This window comes from Pholcus phalangioides, unplaced genomic scaffold, assembly GCF_987345545.1.
Source record: "Pholcus phalangioides strain wild (caught in Gottingen) unplaced genomic scaffold, Ppha-v1.0 ptg000009l_1, whole genome shotgun sequence".
NCBI lineage: Eukaryota > Metazoa > Arthropoda > Arachnida > Araneae > Pholcidae > Pholcus > Pholcus phalangioides.
In genome coordinates, this window is record NW_028301602.1 from 46,184,001 (window position 1) to 46,202,399 (window position 18,399).

At 31.0% G+C, this 18,399-nt stretch overlaps 1 protein-coding gene across 1 annotated transcript in view; it reads right to left on the minus strand.

Annotated features, from left to right (window-relative positions):
- Window positions 1–217: 217 nt before the first annotated feature.
- LOC149083201 (lon protease homolog 2, peroxisomal-like) overlaps window positions 218–18,399 on the minus strand; it is a 28,951-nt gene continuing 10,769 nt past the window's right edge. The window contains exons 7-19 of the mRNA XM_089236389.1: window positions 17,020–17,071; window positions 15,051–15,097; window positions 12,934–13,008; window positions 12,382–12,567; window positions 12,152–12,299; window positions 11,751–11,830; window positions 11,450–11,546; window positions 10,921–11,056; window positions 8,850–9,106; window positions 8,379–8,591; window positions 7,578–7,775; window positions 6,387–6,497; window positions 218–2,020 (exon numbers count right to left, since the gene is read on the minus strand). Of these exons, the coding sequence (XP_089092515.1) occupies window positions 1,907–2,020; window positions 6,387–6,497; window positions 7,578–7,775; window positions 8,379–8,591; window positions 8,850–9,106; window positions 10,921–11,056; window positions 11,450–11,546; window positions 11,751–11,830; window positions 12,152–12,299; window positions 12,382–12,567; window positions 12,934–13,008; window positions 15,051–15,097; window positions 17,020–17,071 (1,714 nt within the window). The 3' untranslated portion in view covers window positions 218–1,906. The remainder of the gene's footprint in view (window positions 2,021–6,386; window positions 6,498–7,577; window positions 7,776–8,378; window positions 8,592–8,849; window positions 9,107–10,920; window positions 11,057–11,449; window positions 11,547–11,750; window positions 11,831–12,151; window positions 12,300–12,381; window positions 12,568–12,933; window positions 13,009–15,050; window positions 15,098–17,019; window positions 17,072–18,399) is intronic.

Genomic DNA, 18,399 nt, shown 5'->3' on the forward strand with positions numbered 1-18,399 from the left:
TGTGGAAATGATATCTTGTGCGGGTGAAAATTTTATCTTGAACAGCTTCTGACTCACTTTATTCTTCTACTACAACTATAACTGTTCGAGTCATATTTTCTGTTATGAAAACCTCTATTGGTTCTCCAGATCCCTCATCTCGAGAAATACTTCTCAACTTTAAGCTGCTCAATAAATCCTTTACATATTGCAATGAATAAATAATATAAAAAAGGCTAAATATAGATCATATTTATTTTATAAATACTAATTTCCCTATTTTTTGTATGAAGTATAAAAATTTTTTTACTACTTGTAACCTCACAATTTGTAAATGAACATATATACATTGGCATATCATGAAATTTTACATGTTTGTTATGACAAAAAAATATCATATATAAAATAAAGTACTATCTATAAATAAAAAAATATACTGAAAGACTCAATGAATTATTGAAATATTTGTCATGGCAAAATTTTTGAACAAAGTTCTAAAATGTAAAAAAAATACAAATCTTAATTCACAGCATGTTAACTCAACTGTGCATCAATGATCTTTTTTTTACTAGTTTTCACATGATTAAAAATGTTCATTTACTTTCACATAAATTAAATAACATTTAACTATTGTACAGTTATATTTCTTAATGGTATGTAAATTCCCAAAAAGACAAAGAAATCAACAAATATAGAACCTAAGTAGACACATTAAATACCAGTACATAAGTTATATTATGTTGCAATGCAAGGCACGTTTAATATATCAGTGAAACTTCAATATAAGGCCACTTAGCGAAAGTCTAAAATGAATGGGAGTCAAATACATCAAATATGGGAGTCATATCCATTTTGCAAAAAAATCCTTAAAATATTTACATGATCAATTCAACTGCTCAAGACAAAATACACTGAATACAAAAAGTATACAGTACAACCCTGATTAATTTGAAGTAATGGATTCAGGGGTCACCTCAAATAAATGATCTCCAGTTAATAGAGAGTATCTTCAAAAATATATTTAAACAAAAGTCTAGCGATAACAAAGAAATTTATAATTACAATCAAATAAAATTTAAGCTTTGATACACAATTGATAATTGCAAGAATTATTTAAAAAAAAATTTTTTTTTTAATCTCCAGGTTGAATTGGTTTTCATGTCATCATGTATTGTGCTGCACCAGTACAAGTTATACATGAACAGTCGACCTTCATATGGCCCCTTATGACAGATTAGATAGAAGCTGGGTTAATCAAGGCTCTACTTTGAACAACATGTCAAGCACTAAATAACCAAGAAAGCAATATTTTCCCCAGTTAGACAGAATCACACATGTGAGGGTTTTACAGATACTTTTATAGACTTTATTATAGTAACCTAGCTCATGAATTAAATGCAATTCAATACAAAATTGATTAGTTTAAGGCTAATTGATTAGTTATAATGAATGTTTTCACACATGTTTAGGACAATAAATGCAAGTGATTACAACTTTCTTTCTGAAGTTTGCATTCGATTATACTTTGTTCTACAACAATCTAATGCAATGTTTGTTCCAAAATTGGTTATTCAATGAAATAATGTTCAAGTGTTAGAATTGATATATACAAACATTCACCTTCATTTCACCTATTGTTCACTAATTGTTTTTTTGAGAAAAAGAATGACATAGGTAGCTACCTTCAAGAAGTAACTTTTTACAACAGGTGTCATAAATGAAAGAAAGAGAAAAAAATTATATTTAATATATTATAGTTAATAACAATAAGCATTGATCATAAAAAAACCCCCTAAACTGATACTAGTAAAATATAACCAGAAAAGTAACAAAAAAATATAACATCAAAAAAAAAAACTCAACCCATAATAAAAGTGAATAAAATAACTAAACAAGGAGTGGTCCATCAAAACTATAAATATAATAATCATAACTTGCTGCTAAGATGAGGATTCATCTTAAAATGTCGCGGGAAGCCATCTTCAAAGGCTATTTGTAAGGCATCATCAATACTGGAGCAAAAGTGAAACGACATACTGTTCTGTAATGATATTGATTTTACTTGATTAAAAAGGCATATTTTACACTTATCTGAGGACTGATTACAATCATAACCACATAAATACAAGAACAGTCAATAACTCAAAATATATACAGTCCAACTTAGTCAATTTGAAGCTCAAGGGATAGAAAAAAGGTTTGAATTATCTAATTCCTCAACGTAGGATAACTACATTTGCACAAAAAATAAAAACTGTCAATAATTATTAAAATATATTGAATGCTATCATTTACTATATCTGTACAAAGCTTTAATGAACCTGAAAACATTTCATTTGTAAATTTTTAATATACAGGGTGCTTCAAAAAGAATCACCCAATTTGAAACACCCTGTATATTACAAAAAATATTGAATAATACACTTAAGATTAATTTTATATTACATGGCTAATCATAAAGTTTTTTTACAAACCAAATTAAAGGTGCTCAATATGTCCACCTTGGGATGCAAGGCATGTCTATACGGTAGTCAAATTTATCTCAAACTTTTGCGAGCATGTTTGTATCCACTGTGAGTGGATTTCTGTTGACTACATGTGAAACTCTCTGTCGGATGCGCTCCCCATTTGTCTGACATGCAGGGATTTCCTTTTACAGAGACAATCCGTGCCTCGGAATTGTTTATATCATCACCTAATGCTCTGAGCAGTAGGAAATTCAACACCAGGGTATTGTCGACAAAAAGCATGATAAACAGTTGTTATGGACTCACACTTCGCGAAGCTTAGAACACAAAACCATTTCTGTTGCGCAGTCGCCATCTTGACAAACACTGAAGTGGCGGCCGAAAGAAGAGCATTAGTGCTACCTGTCAGCAACTGTGTGAAACTCAAGATTTCCCTTTCTACTTATACATTATTCAATCAAAATGGACTAAAAGCTGAATATTTATGATTTTTTTTAATCGGATGATTCTTTTTGAAATACCCTGTATTTTTCCTTTCTTTTGGATGCTCCTAAACATTGCACAAAATCTTCAAGTTGATTTAGAGAATGAAAGATTCAATTTTTGAGCTTCAGCAGCATTATTAAAAAAAATGTCTAACTTCAGCAAGTGTGTTGGAGTAGGGACCTCTGTTGCTTTCTTATACTCATTTTCAACCTCTTCATCAGAAGATTCAATGATTGTGAAGAGAAGATTCTATATATATAATATGTGTGACTTTACTCTCTACTTCACCACCAATATATGCATCCGTAAGGTAACCACAGTTTTTTCCCCTAGAGTTGAACAAGAGTTTGAGTCTTGTTGGACATGACAAAAATGTTGCTAAGCCACATGGATACCATAAAATAAATGAACAATAATGTTTGAGATACATGAATCTCCAACACATTTTACCAGATAAGTGACTTTTCCCTTCTGAAATATAGATGGCAGCACTGAAAAATCAAACAACACTACATATGCACTCAGACTGTTAGGTTACACACACAGTTACACCTCCAGCACAACTCACTAGCTAGTAAATCGCCCATAAATGGTGATAGACCCGAGTTGTGCCCGGTTTGAAAAAAAAAAAAAAAAAAAAGAGGAAGGTAAGCGTGACTTGATTTTTTTTCAGCTTTCCAGAGTTGAAAAATTTCCTCTGTGTGTGGAGACTGCCACTCACCATCACATTTCTTGAGTAATGGCATTTGATTATTCTCTTGGCAGATGATCTAATGAAGTCATCCAAGAACCAGTAAAACTCCAGCTACCCACCAATAGATAAAAACACTATTTCTTACTTATTGCTTAGAGCCAAGAACAGAAAAGTTTATTCGATTTTGTTGACTTATTTTTTCAATGTTGGCTACATGTTATATTCTGGAAAACATCAGTGAACTAAAGAATAAAGAAAAGGATGACCAAAATTTACTCAGAAAATCTGAGGAAAATAGACATTTTGCTAATGACATTTCTGAATCAAACTTAGAATTACCCAAAACATGAGAGAAAATTATCAGGTAATTTTAACGTTGAATTAAATAGAAACTCAAAGGGAATTCCTAAAATTCAAATTATCTAGAAATTTGAATTAACTAAGTTTGAATTATACAAGTTCACCTTTAATTCACAGCTATTGCTACAAATTAAGAAATTCATACAAAAAAAAGAAAAAAAGTTTGCTCAATGAAAAAAATTGTTAAGAATTTTTTCATATTAACTTCTCAAAACTCAATTCGATTGTAAATGACATATGAAGATGGGAACAGTATGTATTTGAAATCGTCCTATGTGAAAGGTATAATGTCATGGCAGCATGAACGTTATTGAGCAATATCGCATGGCTCCTGCAGCTCATACAATGGTGCAGAATTTAACAATAAACTATGTCAGCATACTATAGGTACATAATTCATAAAATATTCATTAAATATACAGTGAAACCTGTCTAAGATGCAAGACAGAAATCTGAATACAACTGAGTCAGAGGATAGTCTTATACAAATACACCACAACAAGCAAATTGCCCAACGAGGTGGCTGACTTAAGAACATCATGGATCCCTGAGCCATTTTTTGAAGGCCCTACCTACTACTGCTACACCACACATGCACCCCCCCTCCGCCCGCGGAACCCCCAACGAATCGGTACATGCGGGAATGTGCGTGTACGTGTAGTGAAACTTGACGTGAAGTTATTTGTGTTTCTCTGTAATGCTTGTTATGTGTAGTGCTGCCATCTGCCACCAATTTTCAAAACTATGAGTGAAGTGTTATGATTGAATGATTTATCGTTGTAGGACTGTTGCTCTCTGTGGCGAGACTTTTTAACGGGGAGATCGGCTCGTTTTTCCACCTTGAAGTTGGGAACCACAGAAAACCACTTTAATAAGCACCTCTATAAAACGAGAACCTGTTCAAAATAGAATATTATTTTAGTATGGAAGAGTAGATGACTTTGCTTAATAATACTCAAAAAATCTTCAATGAATAAGGCAAATACCAGGAAATACTAAAATTTTAATATTCCCTGGAATATGCCTTATTCATTGATGATTTTTCGAGTATTATTTTATAGTCTCTTGATGTTCTGTTTCATATAGGTTTTACTGTAATTATGAATTTCAAGTGGCCACCTTGCCACCTAGTACCACTAATGCTAGAGCCTGGCCGTTGAGAAACACTGTTCTAGATGGCTCTGAAAAATTATTTAACCCTTAACTGGCATGGTAGGGTAATCTTGACTGCACACATTGTTCATCTTGCCACCCCTTGAGAACGAAATGCACCTGGGCCATCTTATTTTCAGTACCTTTCAATCTAATTGTTTACATGTCTTTGACAAATTTATGACGTTTTCCTACTTTTTCCCCTCCCTCTATATCAATGATCAAAATATTCATGGGGTCAAAATAGCCCCACCACACCACTTGCATAAGGCTTTTTTGTCTAATAGTTGGAGTGTTCAGATCGCAATGGCATCTCGAAAGAGTGACAGTTTTCTCGATAATGGTTTCAAATTAATCATGAAACATCAGATATCCGAGGTTGAGCATGAGGATAGTGCTGTTAGTGAATTGTATGCAAGATCTGTGTGACCAACATGTGTTGTTGTTCGCAATGACTATGTTTCCAACTACAAATAAGACTAATTTTGTTACTTTTGAAAAATATAATAATTACAATTTTAATTTATAAATTTTATTTTTTGACTACATTTTAATCATATCTGTTCATTTTTCAATCATGAAAATTGAGTTAAAAAATTTAATATATATTATTTTAAAAAAATTTCATAAAAGTCATGCATCACTCCATTTTTTTTGGAATGTGTGTGTCAGTAAAAGATCATTTTGAGAAAATAATTGAAGAAATTTGAAAAAAAAAATTTAGTGACTGGATTGATAGATGTGTGAATAGAGTAATGTGAAAAACCCATTGCTTTTATGAAAACTTTTTGTTTTTGATTTTTTAAATGGCACCATGATGCCAGTTACGAACAGAATTTTCAAAACACCAATTAAAGGTTAATGAAGTGGGTAGGAATAGAAAAAAAGAGGACAAAATAAAAAAAAAATTAAAAATATTTATACTAAGAAAATATTAAAAATATTGTCAAAACAGGAGTCAGCTATCTACAATCTACTGTTACCAATAATACCTGCTAATACCTAAGACAACATATGGAATGAAAAAAAAAATGTAAAAAATGCACGAGAAAATTATGTCACAATTAAATTTTCCAATGTACATTGGATGAATTCAATTGTATTAATTTTTTCATCGATACTCCCATAAATCACAAAATTGATCTAAGAGAATTTTGAATTTAACATGAGAAATTCATGTCTATTTTATTTTTATTGAAGGTTTCCGTTAATTCATTCCATGCGATTTGGATTTAAAAAATACATACCAGCACAGATTTAGGAATTTCCTGGAGATCTTTTTTGTTACGTGCAGGTAACAAACAAGTCTTAATACCAGCTCTATGAGCAGCAAGGACTTTTTCTTTAATTCCACCCACCTATAAGATATGAAAAGAAAAAAAAATCAAAATAAGTAATCAGTAACATAAATCATTAGTAGTTTAAATATGTGTGCCAGCTCAATTTCAATGAAACATGAGAAATTCACTTCCATTTTATTTTTATTGAAGGACATTTTCTTTAATCATTGCTATCTAATGCTATGTATGGATCGATGCTATGTATACACACATCTAAAACTGCAAGTGAAAAATAATTGAAGTAAATCTCACATCATGCACATATTGTTTCATCAATCTAATGAAATTCATAATGATGTTAATAAACTGATTTTTTTTACTTTGTTATTTAATATAATATCATTATGAAACAGAAAGAAACCTTCTATGGTTTTAATTCAAAGAAACATAAAAACACATTTTCAAATCAAGTATGCAAATTTTCTTTCACAAGTTTGTGTGTTTTGACCCCAATGGAAAGTCATCTTCAGAAGATTGTGATCAGAAAAAACAAAGGAATAAAGACACTCGGGTGACTAGCTTAGGTGAGAGTTCACTTTTGTATTGGATACATTAAAATATTTGTTGAGAGCAAACTGGAATGCCATCTATTGGAGTGTGTAAAAGGATTTGTGTCTGCTGTGATTGAATAAATTTTTTCTGAAGCTAAAGATATTAGAGGCATATTTATTTGCTGAAAAGGAAATCTTTTCAAATTCTGATGAAATAGTCATTGAGGAAACACAGGTCAGAATTATAAGTGGCTTTTTTGAAATTGAAATTGTGTAACTGATACCAACAATGTTGGGCAATGGCTGAAATATAGATTTGTCTTTGGATGTGTTTTCAGTGTTTGATAACTTGTACATCAAGATTTATTGTTTCAGCCCCTTTTGATGTTTTGAGGACCTGCTCCCCATTCCAGAGCTGAAATGCATAAACCAGAGAAAGAAAATTTGTATATATGTCTTAAAAAATATGTTTTGCTATCTCTTTGACTTAATAGTCTATTGACAGGTGTTACAAGCTTGTGATAATGAAATTTGTAAATCTTGTTATGATTAATAAACCTCCCCCCCTTATGAATAAGTGATAATATTCAGTTCGAAGCACACATACAGGCAAAATAATTCCTCTCAGAGAAATTTCTCCAGTCATAGCCACATCAGAACGAACAAGGCGTTCAGTGAAAAGGGAAATCAAAACACTGACAATAGTGATGCCAGCCGAAGGCCCATCTTTAGCGACGGCTCCAGCAGGAAAATGGATATGAACATCAATGCCTTCCATCAGATCTTTATGCATTATAATTCCATACTAAAACAAAAAAGATGAGAAAAAATATAGTCAGATAAAAATTGATATATTAGAAAAGCATATGAGAAAATATTAACAGCACATCATCATGAAATATAAATATCATGTACTAAATAATAAATGTCAGAACTTGACAAGCAACACATAACAAGTATTCCACAGAATAAACTTCACGTTAGGTTCACAATGCATACATGCACATTCTGGCATGCACCCATTTGCTAAAGGTTCAGTAGAAAAATATTGAGGTGCATGTGCAGTTTAGTAGTAGTAGATGAAAAAATAACCGCTGAAATACATTTTTTTTCCTCTTCCAATGATTTTTGTTTATCTTGACTGAAAATTCTGCACACATCTGATAATTATGTTATCATATTTCTAAATCCAACCACTTTAGCTCTTATTTTGTGATAATTTGATTCAACTATCATTTTAAAGATTCAGTGGAAGTTTTTGAATCTGCATTCTGCTACAATTAAAACCGAAAATGATTGAAACTTCATACTTTTATGTTTATTTTCATACATTTATTATTATATTTATTTATTTTCTGAGACAAAAAAATTGAGAACACTTTGTGTATGAAAGAGTTTTTCTACTCACATCTTCTGCATGCGCACGAACCCAATTGAGGGCAAGTTTTGCAGATTCTTTCATGATGCGTCCAAGTTGTCCAGTGAGTATTAATTGTCCATCCCCATCAACTCTGGTTGCCTCAACATACATGATTTGTCCTCCAACCTCTGTCCACGCCAAGCCTACTGCGATGCCTGGCTGGGTAATGAGACCAGTGACTTCATTTTCATAAATTGGGGGCTGAAAAATGTAGGATTTAATATTAACTGCTTAAAAATCAAAAGTGAAGAGGAAAGTGTATTTGGAGTTACAATAACAATATGCTCACAGCCAAAACAGATTCAGGTAGAAAAAAGTGGAAAAAAATTATGGTAGGAACATATTTGATCTTTCAAATCATACATTCATTCTAAACACAATAGAAATTGAGAAAAAAAAACATGTACAAGAAAATACGATTGTGATAAGCATGATTGTGAACTATAAAATGGAACATACTCCAAGAATGTTGTAAATCGCTTCAACATCTAATATAAATGGGGAATCTTGGAACTTCTTTGATTTAAGCACAGCACCATTATCATTCGATATGCTAGCGTGACTGGTAGAATTACTGCTCAATTGTGGATCATCATGTTCTACAGTTTGTGGAATAGGTACTTGTTTTTCAATTACTTTAACAGCTACGGCACGGCAAATTGCTGCAATTTTTCTTTCCAAATCTCTTACACCAGATTCCCTAGTATATCTGCTTACTGTAAGCATAATCATAGAATGTTATTATCAGGAATACATATACAGGGTGAAAACTTGTTTGTTTCAGCTTAAATAGCTCATAAACCAATAGTTACAGAAATATGCTTTCAGTTTGAACAAGTATCTAAATAACATGCCTATTTTAAATATGTGACTTCTTTTATTAAGGGTCATATATATATACCATAAAACCTCATCATAATTTCTCGATCATTTGAATGATCAAGAAATTATGACGGCTTAAGCAGAGTGACGACTTAAATGAAGTGTTGTCATTTTCAATGTTTATAAATGTAAAATAATACATTAGTTATCAAAATATGAATTAAAACTACAATTAATAAAATTTAGATAATAAAAGAAAAAAAAAAGAACTTTGTGTGTGTGTGTGAACTTCTTAAGCATTTAATATCAACTTACTGTATTATGGTTAAATATACAGGTAAACTTACGACTTATACAAGTACTTTTTTAATTTACACTAATCAAAAAGCAAATGTTAGAATAGTTAGCATTTCTCTACAACACAATTAATAAACGTTAATTTTATATGTGCATGGCACATTTAATTTTAGTGATTTGAATTTATCAGTGGTTCATTGTACAAATATGAGGTAATCTCGAACACAGGGCGAGATTTGGACTTTAGTGGTTCCTGAACAAGGCAAAACAGACATTAGAGAGCCTTTTCAACTGGGGAACAATGGCTGGTTTATCAACAAAGATATTTTATTTAAATTTTTAGCTCTAAATTAATGGGGAACCATGCAGGCATTAGGTCCAGCTTGAACAGTCCTTAATGTCTGTCTCTTTATTCAGAAAATGAACTTCCTTGGTGTCACTTTCTTTATTTGAGCTGTTTGGTTTTGGTATATACAATGCCATTTAACGCATGGGCCCAACAGGGTATGGCCTGGGGGGAGGGCTCATGAAAATGAAATCTGGATAAAATTTTAGGTAGTAAGCATGTAAATCTGTAGGCCAAAAACTTTTAGCCAGGTAGGAGCCTCAAGAAAATCACTCTGCTCGGGGGGCCGCATGATGCTGTTTAAGATGGCTGGGGTATATAAGGCTTTTATTATCTTGTTTGAACATATTGCAGTGTTGTTATCAAACTTTTTCTTCAAAGGAAGGCAAAGAAATCTCATCTGTTCCCCCTCTCTGAAACTTTCCCATAGTGATGAGTTAACTGAAATTAGCATCGAGTAACCAAGGGTTTAATAACATTGTTATCTATGGAAGTGGAAGCTGAACGAGACCAAAGAAAAATTATGACTTAACCGGAGACGAATTATTAGGGTGACTTCCAGACGTTTTACTGTATACAGAGATAAAAAATTTAATTTTTAATAAAAAATTTTATAAAAAATTTAATTTTTTATAGGGTATAGACCCCAACTTTCAATTAAAAAGTTGATGCTTTGTCATTTTTGAGTCCAACAAAAAAATTTAATATTTCCAAGTGGGACAGATTCCAAGATATTTGAATTCAAAAAATAGTTGAAAATGGGGGAAAGAACTGTATATATCAGACAAGCTTGCTCTATGCTGTTCATATGCTTTTTTTTCAGCCCCCATTTTCCATGTATTTTTAATTCAAATATGTTGTTTCTAGTTCTGCCAGTGTTTCAAACAAATTCATGGTGATTGCAAGTAATATCAAATTAGTGTTTACTACCAATTAATTGAAGCCAACTGGTACAATCTACACATTTAATAATAACAGATTCAAAACAGAAATCTATTGCAGTTTTATGTCTATACGCATCTTTAAAAAAGCATTAATAGATGAAAATACAACAAATGATCTGACCAATGGTTCTAAGTGCTTCGGTTGTTATTTCCATCAACTCATATGTCAGGCCATGTTCATTCAACTGCTTGGGCAAAAGATGGTCTTTAGCAATATGCAATTTCTCTTCATAAGAATAACCAGGTACTGCTATCAACTAAAAAAATGTCATAAAACTATTTTAAGCATGTTTTAATACAAAAAGTCTAAATATTTTTCTTCTGTAAAAAAAAAGAAAATCTAAAAATAGGTACTTTAAAATAAGCTAAGTTGTAAGTAGTTTCGCAAAGATAAAAAAATATATTTTCTAAATTTTTTTTATTTTCATCATAATTTTTTCCTGAAAAGTTTATCTTGAAATCGCTTCACCTTTCATACTGAATTCACAAATATCCACTTAAAAAAATTGATATTATACAAATACTGAAAGATTCTCTGCTGCAGAATTTCAAATAAAACAAAAACCTAAATTGAACCATGGAGACTTCACTTTATGAGATAATAGAAATACTAACAGATAAATGAAAATGGATAAATAAGACTTGCATACCTCCATTCTATCAAGGAGTGCAGGTGGTATTTTTTTCATGGAATTTGCAGTAGCAATGAATAAAACTTGAGAAAGATCAAAAGGCACATTGACGTAGCTATTTATTGAGTTCAGGGAACAAATGTCAACTTGAAGAATGAACAATGGATTGAGAAAAAAAAAAATCAATGATACAAAAATTATTTTTTAATTCTTTTGAATCATGCATTTAAATATATTTATGCTAAACTGATAACACCACAAAAACAAGAACACACCAATTTAGTTATAGTTCATGAATTATGCCCATGCAAAAGGATACTGATCTGTAAATGCACAGTTTTGTTCTGGATCAAGAACTTCAAGCAAAGCAGCTGACGGATCTCCATGTACGCCAGGACTCTGCAAAAGAAATTGAGATATCCAGGGTTTAAAAAATGTTTTTCAATTGAAATAAAACTTTAAATTTATGTTATTTTTAGGGTGCCAAAAGACAAATCTATCATTTATACAGTATTTCTTATACTGCCAAAGCTATAAGTAAAAAAAATTTTTTTTCTGCTGGATGAAATATTGAAATATGATAAGATGATCAGGGAACTATTAATTATAAGTTACATACCCATGGAAATGAAAAAAAAATTCATTTCAAATTCAATGACTCAATTTCAATGTTTTTTACAAGGTGTGATAATCATGAACATTTAAAAAATGAGAAGTCACCATTTTATCAACTTCATCCAGAAGAAACACAGGATTTTTTACACCAACTGTTTTTAAGCCTTGTATGATTCTTCCTGGCATGGCACCAATGTATGTGCGTCTGTGACCTCGAATATCAGCCTGGTCACATACACCACCTACTGATATCCTACATGAAAAAATATGCAAATTGATATTCATGATTGTATGGTATATGCTATAGCATTATTTCATTTCTTTGATTGCATTACCTATGGAATTCTCTACCAAGTGAGCGAGCAATCGATTTTCCCACACTGGTTTTTCCTACTCCTGGTGGTCCTACAAAGCACAGTATTGGCCCTTTGAGAGAATTTTTCAGTTGTCTCACAGCAAGATATTCAAGAACACGCTTTTTTAGCTTTTCCATTCCATAATGATCAGTATCTAACTGTTGTCTGCAAAAAAAAAAAAAAAAGAAGAAGAAGAAGAAAGGAAAAAAAAAATTGGTTCATGTCAAAGTAAACAGCATAGAAAAATATTGTATTTTTTGTAGAAGATTTTTATCATACAATGCATAATATACTATTTTTATTATATTAATTTATAATATTTTATATTAATTTATAATATTTTATAATATTTTATTCAAAATTTTTGTGTTTAAAATTGGAAAATTTTTATAAATTTTTGTTTTAGAATGTTTATTTTGCATGCCAAATTTATGCATTAATATATTGCATAACAAAACTTTTTTATGTAAGCATACAATAGGAAAACAATCTAACACATAGATGGGGAAAAATGACAACACTCTCTCTCACTTCGATTTCTTAATATCCATAACTTCAGGTGATACCTTGCACCATGGCAAATCAATCAGAAGTTCTACATAATTACTGTAAAGGAGAAACAAGTTTATATATAGTGTATAAAAAATTGATTCATCATAAACTGAAATAATTTTATTTCATCAAAAAATTTGTTATACAGAAAATTCATTATGAAGAAATAGTTTTCAATTTGAAATAAATTTTAAAAAAAATGTGTGAGTATTCCATTAGAAATTTCATTATACAGACCTTTATATGTAGACTTAATTTTACATCATTTTAATATCATATCACACAATACCATTATTTTTCATTCCATCCACCTAATCATACAATTTGCCTGTTATGAATTTATAATAGTATTTATACATACGCAAAGCATAAGGGAATACAGGCTTTTTGGGAAGGAATTGTGCATAGCGGAGTGAGGATAGGGATTGTACACCTTCATTTTTCCACCTATGCCAGTAGTAAATTTTTTTTAGTTAAGGGGTGGGGACTTTCTCTCCTCCATACCCATCTGTGACCCAAAGCTAAATTCAAATCTATTACAAGGCTGGTCGTCCACTGGTAGTGAGTTGAAGTGATAAACAAGTTGCGTGCAGTTATTTGTATTCGCAAGACTGATCCCATTGTACAGAAAATAGGGAAACATCTTCCACTAAGAAATTATTTTAAGCAGTGACAGAAGACGACTAGCAGATCTAAAAAAAATTGAATCTTATGCAACTTGCCAACTCTGCGCAGGAGCTATGCAGTTGTTTACTTTTTTCCGTGCCTCTCTCACTGTTTTTTTCTCTCTCTTCTTTCTTTCTTGTGTGAACATGGAAGATAAAAATTAGATAATTGTTTTCATGCATTGTGATGGTAAGTATTAATCAATTAATTAATACTCATTTATTCACAACATGAACGCCTTCTCAGAGTTTGTGTCGGATGTCTCATTAAGTATAGTATGAATACAGGTGTTCTAGATCCATTTCTAAACCATTTAGTTTTTCAATATTTCCTCAAGATTATTATCAAACCACACTCGTCGTCTGCACAGAAAGCAATGAAAAACTGAGTAATGAGTAAAGGTCGCTTTCAGTGTATGATCCCTGATGCCCTTAGTTGTCTGATTCAATGATGGCTGTTGTCACTCACGTAACTTGCTGCATGTTGTCACTTCCAGTGGATGACCAGCATTAAGGGTAATTTGATTAGTTTGGCTACACCATGGCTATTTTCTACATACCAGGGCTGATTGAATCAGACAGACCGGGATCTGCACTTATAGCCAATTCTGAATCAAAATGAAGAATTAATTGTTGAGAATATTAGATTAAGATGGGAGAAAGGCAGAAAAATTTATAAAGCTCACAGGCAGCAGAACCATAAATAAATCTGCCTTTTCTGTAGCAATATGATCTATGCTCATGTCATTTTTTTTCTGTTGGATCCCTATATTAAACAATTAATCAGAATTAATAGTTCTCACAGAACTCCATTGAAATCTACTGTGTTGGTTCCTTGATTTTGTGATTGATTTCCTCAATTTAATTTGAATTTAGCCATATTGCTCCTTAAAGAATGTATTGTAACACATATAGTTTTTCCCCCTCTTTTCTAAAAACATGTTCACCATGTCCATTCATGAAAACAACACATTTTTGGTGAATTAATAAGAATTTGTGTTTCAAATTTGATGGTAATTAATGTTTTGCTAAAACTGTTAATTTATATTATAGTTCCACTGTAGAGCAACTTTAACCAACCCAATATTAATTCATTTTACTCATCATTACAATATTACACTTAAGCAGACAATAGTAAAGTAAGATGGGTAATGATAAAATAATTCAATTCAGATTTCTGCATGCAATGTTAAAAAGTTTTAATGATTAATTCTTATGAATAATCTGATGTTAAAAAATTAATTAAGAAGTCTTTATCACAAAAATAGCAATTTCATGTTTTTTAGAAGGCTTATGTGACATTTTTTTTGAGGAAATTATATGAAAATAATTTAAGAAGTCTTTATCAAATGCATAAAAATATACATATTTACACATTTGCAATACAAATATGCAAAAGCTCTTTCTTTCTCATTAAAAGAGATTGATTACCGAGTCACAGCATGATCTGGCATATGAGAGGAAATTTTTTTCAGTCTCTGAAACAAATAGGAAAAAATCTTTTCAGAAAGTCACATAAAAAAAATAATAGACTTAAAATGTTATAAAATGCATAATCATTGTTTGAGATATTAAAGTTTTTTTTTAATATTAAAAAAATATATTATAAAAAAAATGTTTTGCTGCTTTAAGCTTATTTAATGTGCTAGTCTCTCATGAAATGCTCAATACTGTTTCTGAATGCAGTGGAAGTTTGATTAACGAGTAATTCACATAATGAGCAAAAATTTTTAAGAAATTTTGATTCAATTAACGAGCGATGATTCACATTACGAGCAAAAACTGGGCTGATGGTTTTTCGTGTTCGTCCACACACATACTGTGGAATTGTGGATGATATTCCCCCCTACAGTCTCCAGTCCTGCCTTACTCAAAAAATTAACACCCGTGTACGGGCTTGACTGGTTACGATACAAAACTAGATGTTGTATTGTAACCATGCAAATGAGCGCTTGGTTTTTTTTTTTTTTTCAATTCTGCTTGGCCAGGAGTTGACTGTAAACAAACTGATGGACCTCCATTGCCTACAACAGCAAGATCTTATGGAGGGTATCTTTTCTAAGGAAGAGAAAAGTGGTCATTTCAAATAAAATGATAGAGATGTGTAAAATGCGGGAATCAGTGCAAAATTCTGTAGAAAAAACCAATCAAATAAAACTGTAGCAATGTGGGAGAAATAAATCTGTCCAAGAAAAATTTTGAGAAATGTCCCCATTTTTGAGAAATCCTAAAAAGGAGGCAAAAGCAAGTGTCATTAGATACGTTCTTTCTCAAAGTCGGACAAAAAGAATAAGTTTGCAGAAAAAGTGGGTCCCTAAATTGTCCAAAACAGTAGTTCTCCTCTCTCTCGTCGTTTAGAGTAAGTTAATTTGTAAACATTATCGTATTGCATGTTTATTTATGCCGTTATTATATCCTATATATTTTATTGCATTATATTATTATGTTGTATTATTGAATGAAGCAATTTTTATTAGTCACTTTTATGTGAATAATTGTGGAACAAATTATACAAATTTTCATTATTTCTTATGAGGAAGTGTTTGATTTGAACGAGCGATTCATATAATGAGCATGTTGGTGGAACGAATTAAGCTTGTTAACTGAAGTTCCGCTGTAGTTGAAAAACAATATAATTGGTTGATATTTGAATGTTACAGGAAAAATCGCATGGTTTGTTTCTATAGGATTTTTTTGAACCAAAAAATGGCATAGGTAATGCATTTGAGTGAGTGCTGCAAGTCTCAAAAATTTTGTTTCTGAAAATGTAAGGGCAATGGCATATCTTCTGCATTTGTAATGAAATGGTTGTGTACATTCAAATTATCTAATAAAAGGTAAAGCTTTTTTTTCAAAGGAGAAAAATTCCAAAGTGTTGCAGAGTATAATTTAGAATAGAATATAATTAGAGTGTAATTTAGAAATAGAATAGTTAAGTAGAATAATTAGTATATTAAAACATAGAATAACTAAAACAAGAACTAAATTTTAATAAAAACTGGAATAATTAAATATATAAATAATAAAAAATACATATAATTAAATATATAAATAATAAAAAATACATATAATTAAATATATAAAACTTTAAATTAGCAAATTCAAAGCACTTTCACATATTTAATTATACTACATCTGAACTGATTACTATAATAAAGTTTTAACATCTTCCATTTATGAGTGAATATATAGGCTCCTTGGGAAGTCAAGTGGGAGGGGGGGAATCACAGGGATTATGCATAGTGAATGGAAAGCCGAATGTCCATCTCTGCCCTGTGCCTATGGCAATAATGCAATTTTTTCATTAAATGGGGGTGGGGACGATCACCCATATCTACCTATGCCTCCATTTTAGTGACCAAAGAGAGACTGAGTTATATTACTTTTCAATACTACTCACATTTACTTCTCGAAGAACAACTTTCTTTGCGTAATCTGGCATGACTGTTTCTCTACAAATGAGAAATATATATATAACACCAAAATGAATAAAACTGAAACTATGAAAAAAAACAAAAAACAAAGGCATTACAAACTCATGAACTTTTTTTACAATTCTAAATTGCACCATTTTCTGCACCACCACATTAAATTTTATTTAAAAATGGAGTGTGCTAATTACTCTTAATTTACATGCGAGATTTGTAATTTATAAATTTTTTAATCCAACAATACAGAATGAAATTGAATAAAAAATATAGAATCCATAAAGTTAGTTTTTACAAATGAATTTTTATAATGATTCTATCATTCAGCACTACAAATATACAGGGTGCATAGCTAACAGCATGCACTGAAAATTACTGGTAAACTGTTGATCATAGAGGCATACCTTCAATTAGAAATAATATCCAAATAATGTGTAGACCTCAGATAATCATTCATATTGCAATGGGTTGTATAAGCATTGAAATAAAAAAATTAACTTTTTATATATGAACACCCTGTGCTCAAAAACCGAATAAGAAAGATGTTGCCCTGTCTCTCCCGAGGCCAAAAAAAGAAATTCTACAGTTCCAAGTGTAATATTCACGAAGATATTTAAGTTTAAAAAAATGGAGAAAAATTGGGAAGAAACAGCATAAATTAACAGAAAATGCTTTTTCCCCTCATTTATGCAGTTCCCCCCCCCCCAATTTTTTTTGAATTCATATACCTCAGCAAATATTGCACTTAGAAACATCAATTTTTTCTTGTTGGCCTCAGAACAACTTTCCAATTTGTTTTTTGAGAGCACAGGGTGTCCGTATAGAAAAGTAAAAAGTAAATTTTTTAAATTTTAATAACTATACAATGCAATATACTATACCCCTTGCAATATGAATGATTCATCTAAGGTCTAAAAGTTATTTGGATACTCTTCCTAATTGGAAGTATGCCTGTAGGATCAATGGTTTGCCAGTAATTTACAGTGTGTGTGTGTGCAGTTAGCTGTGCACCCTGTATGATCTAGTGTAATTTAGATGTCATGACAATTTTTCAAACTCATTTTTTTAAATAAAGATAAAAGAAATAATTATTGTAAATAGTACTTTTATGAAATTCATGAACTGTGTATTCTCTATAACTGCATTTATTTTTATATTTCAGAAAGCAGATTTAACTAAGCAAAATATAAGAATAAGTACAGTGAAACCTGTATAAAACAGAACGTCAAGGGACTGCAATTTTTTTCTGTTACAGACAGGTTTCTGTTTTATAAAGGTGCACACAAAAACATATTCAGTGTTTTTTTCCATCATTATGCAAAACTTAAATTAATCATCCAAAATACTACACA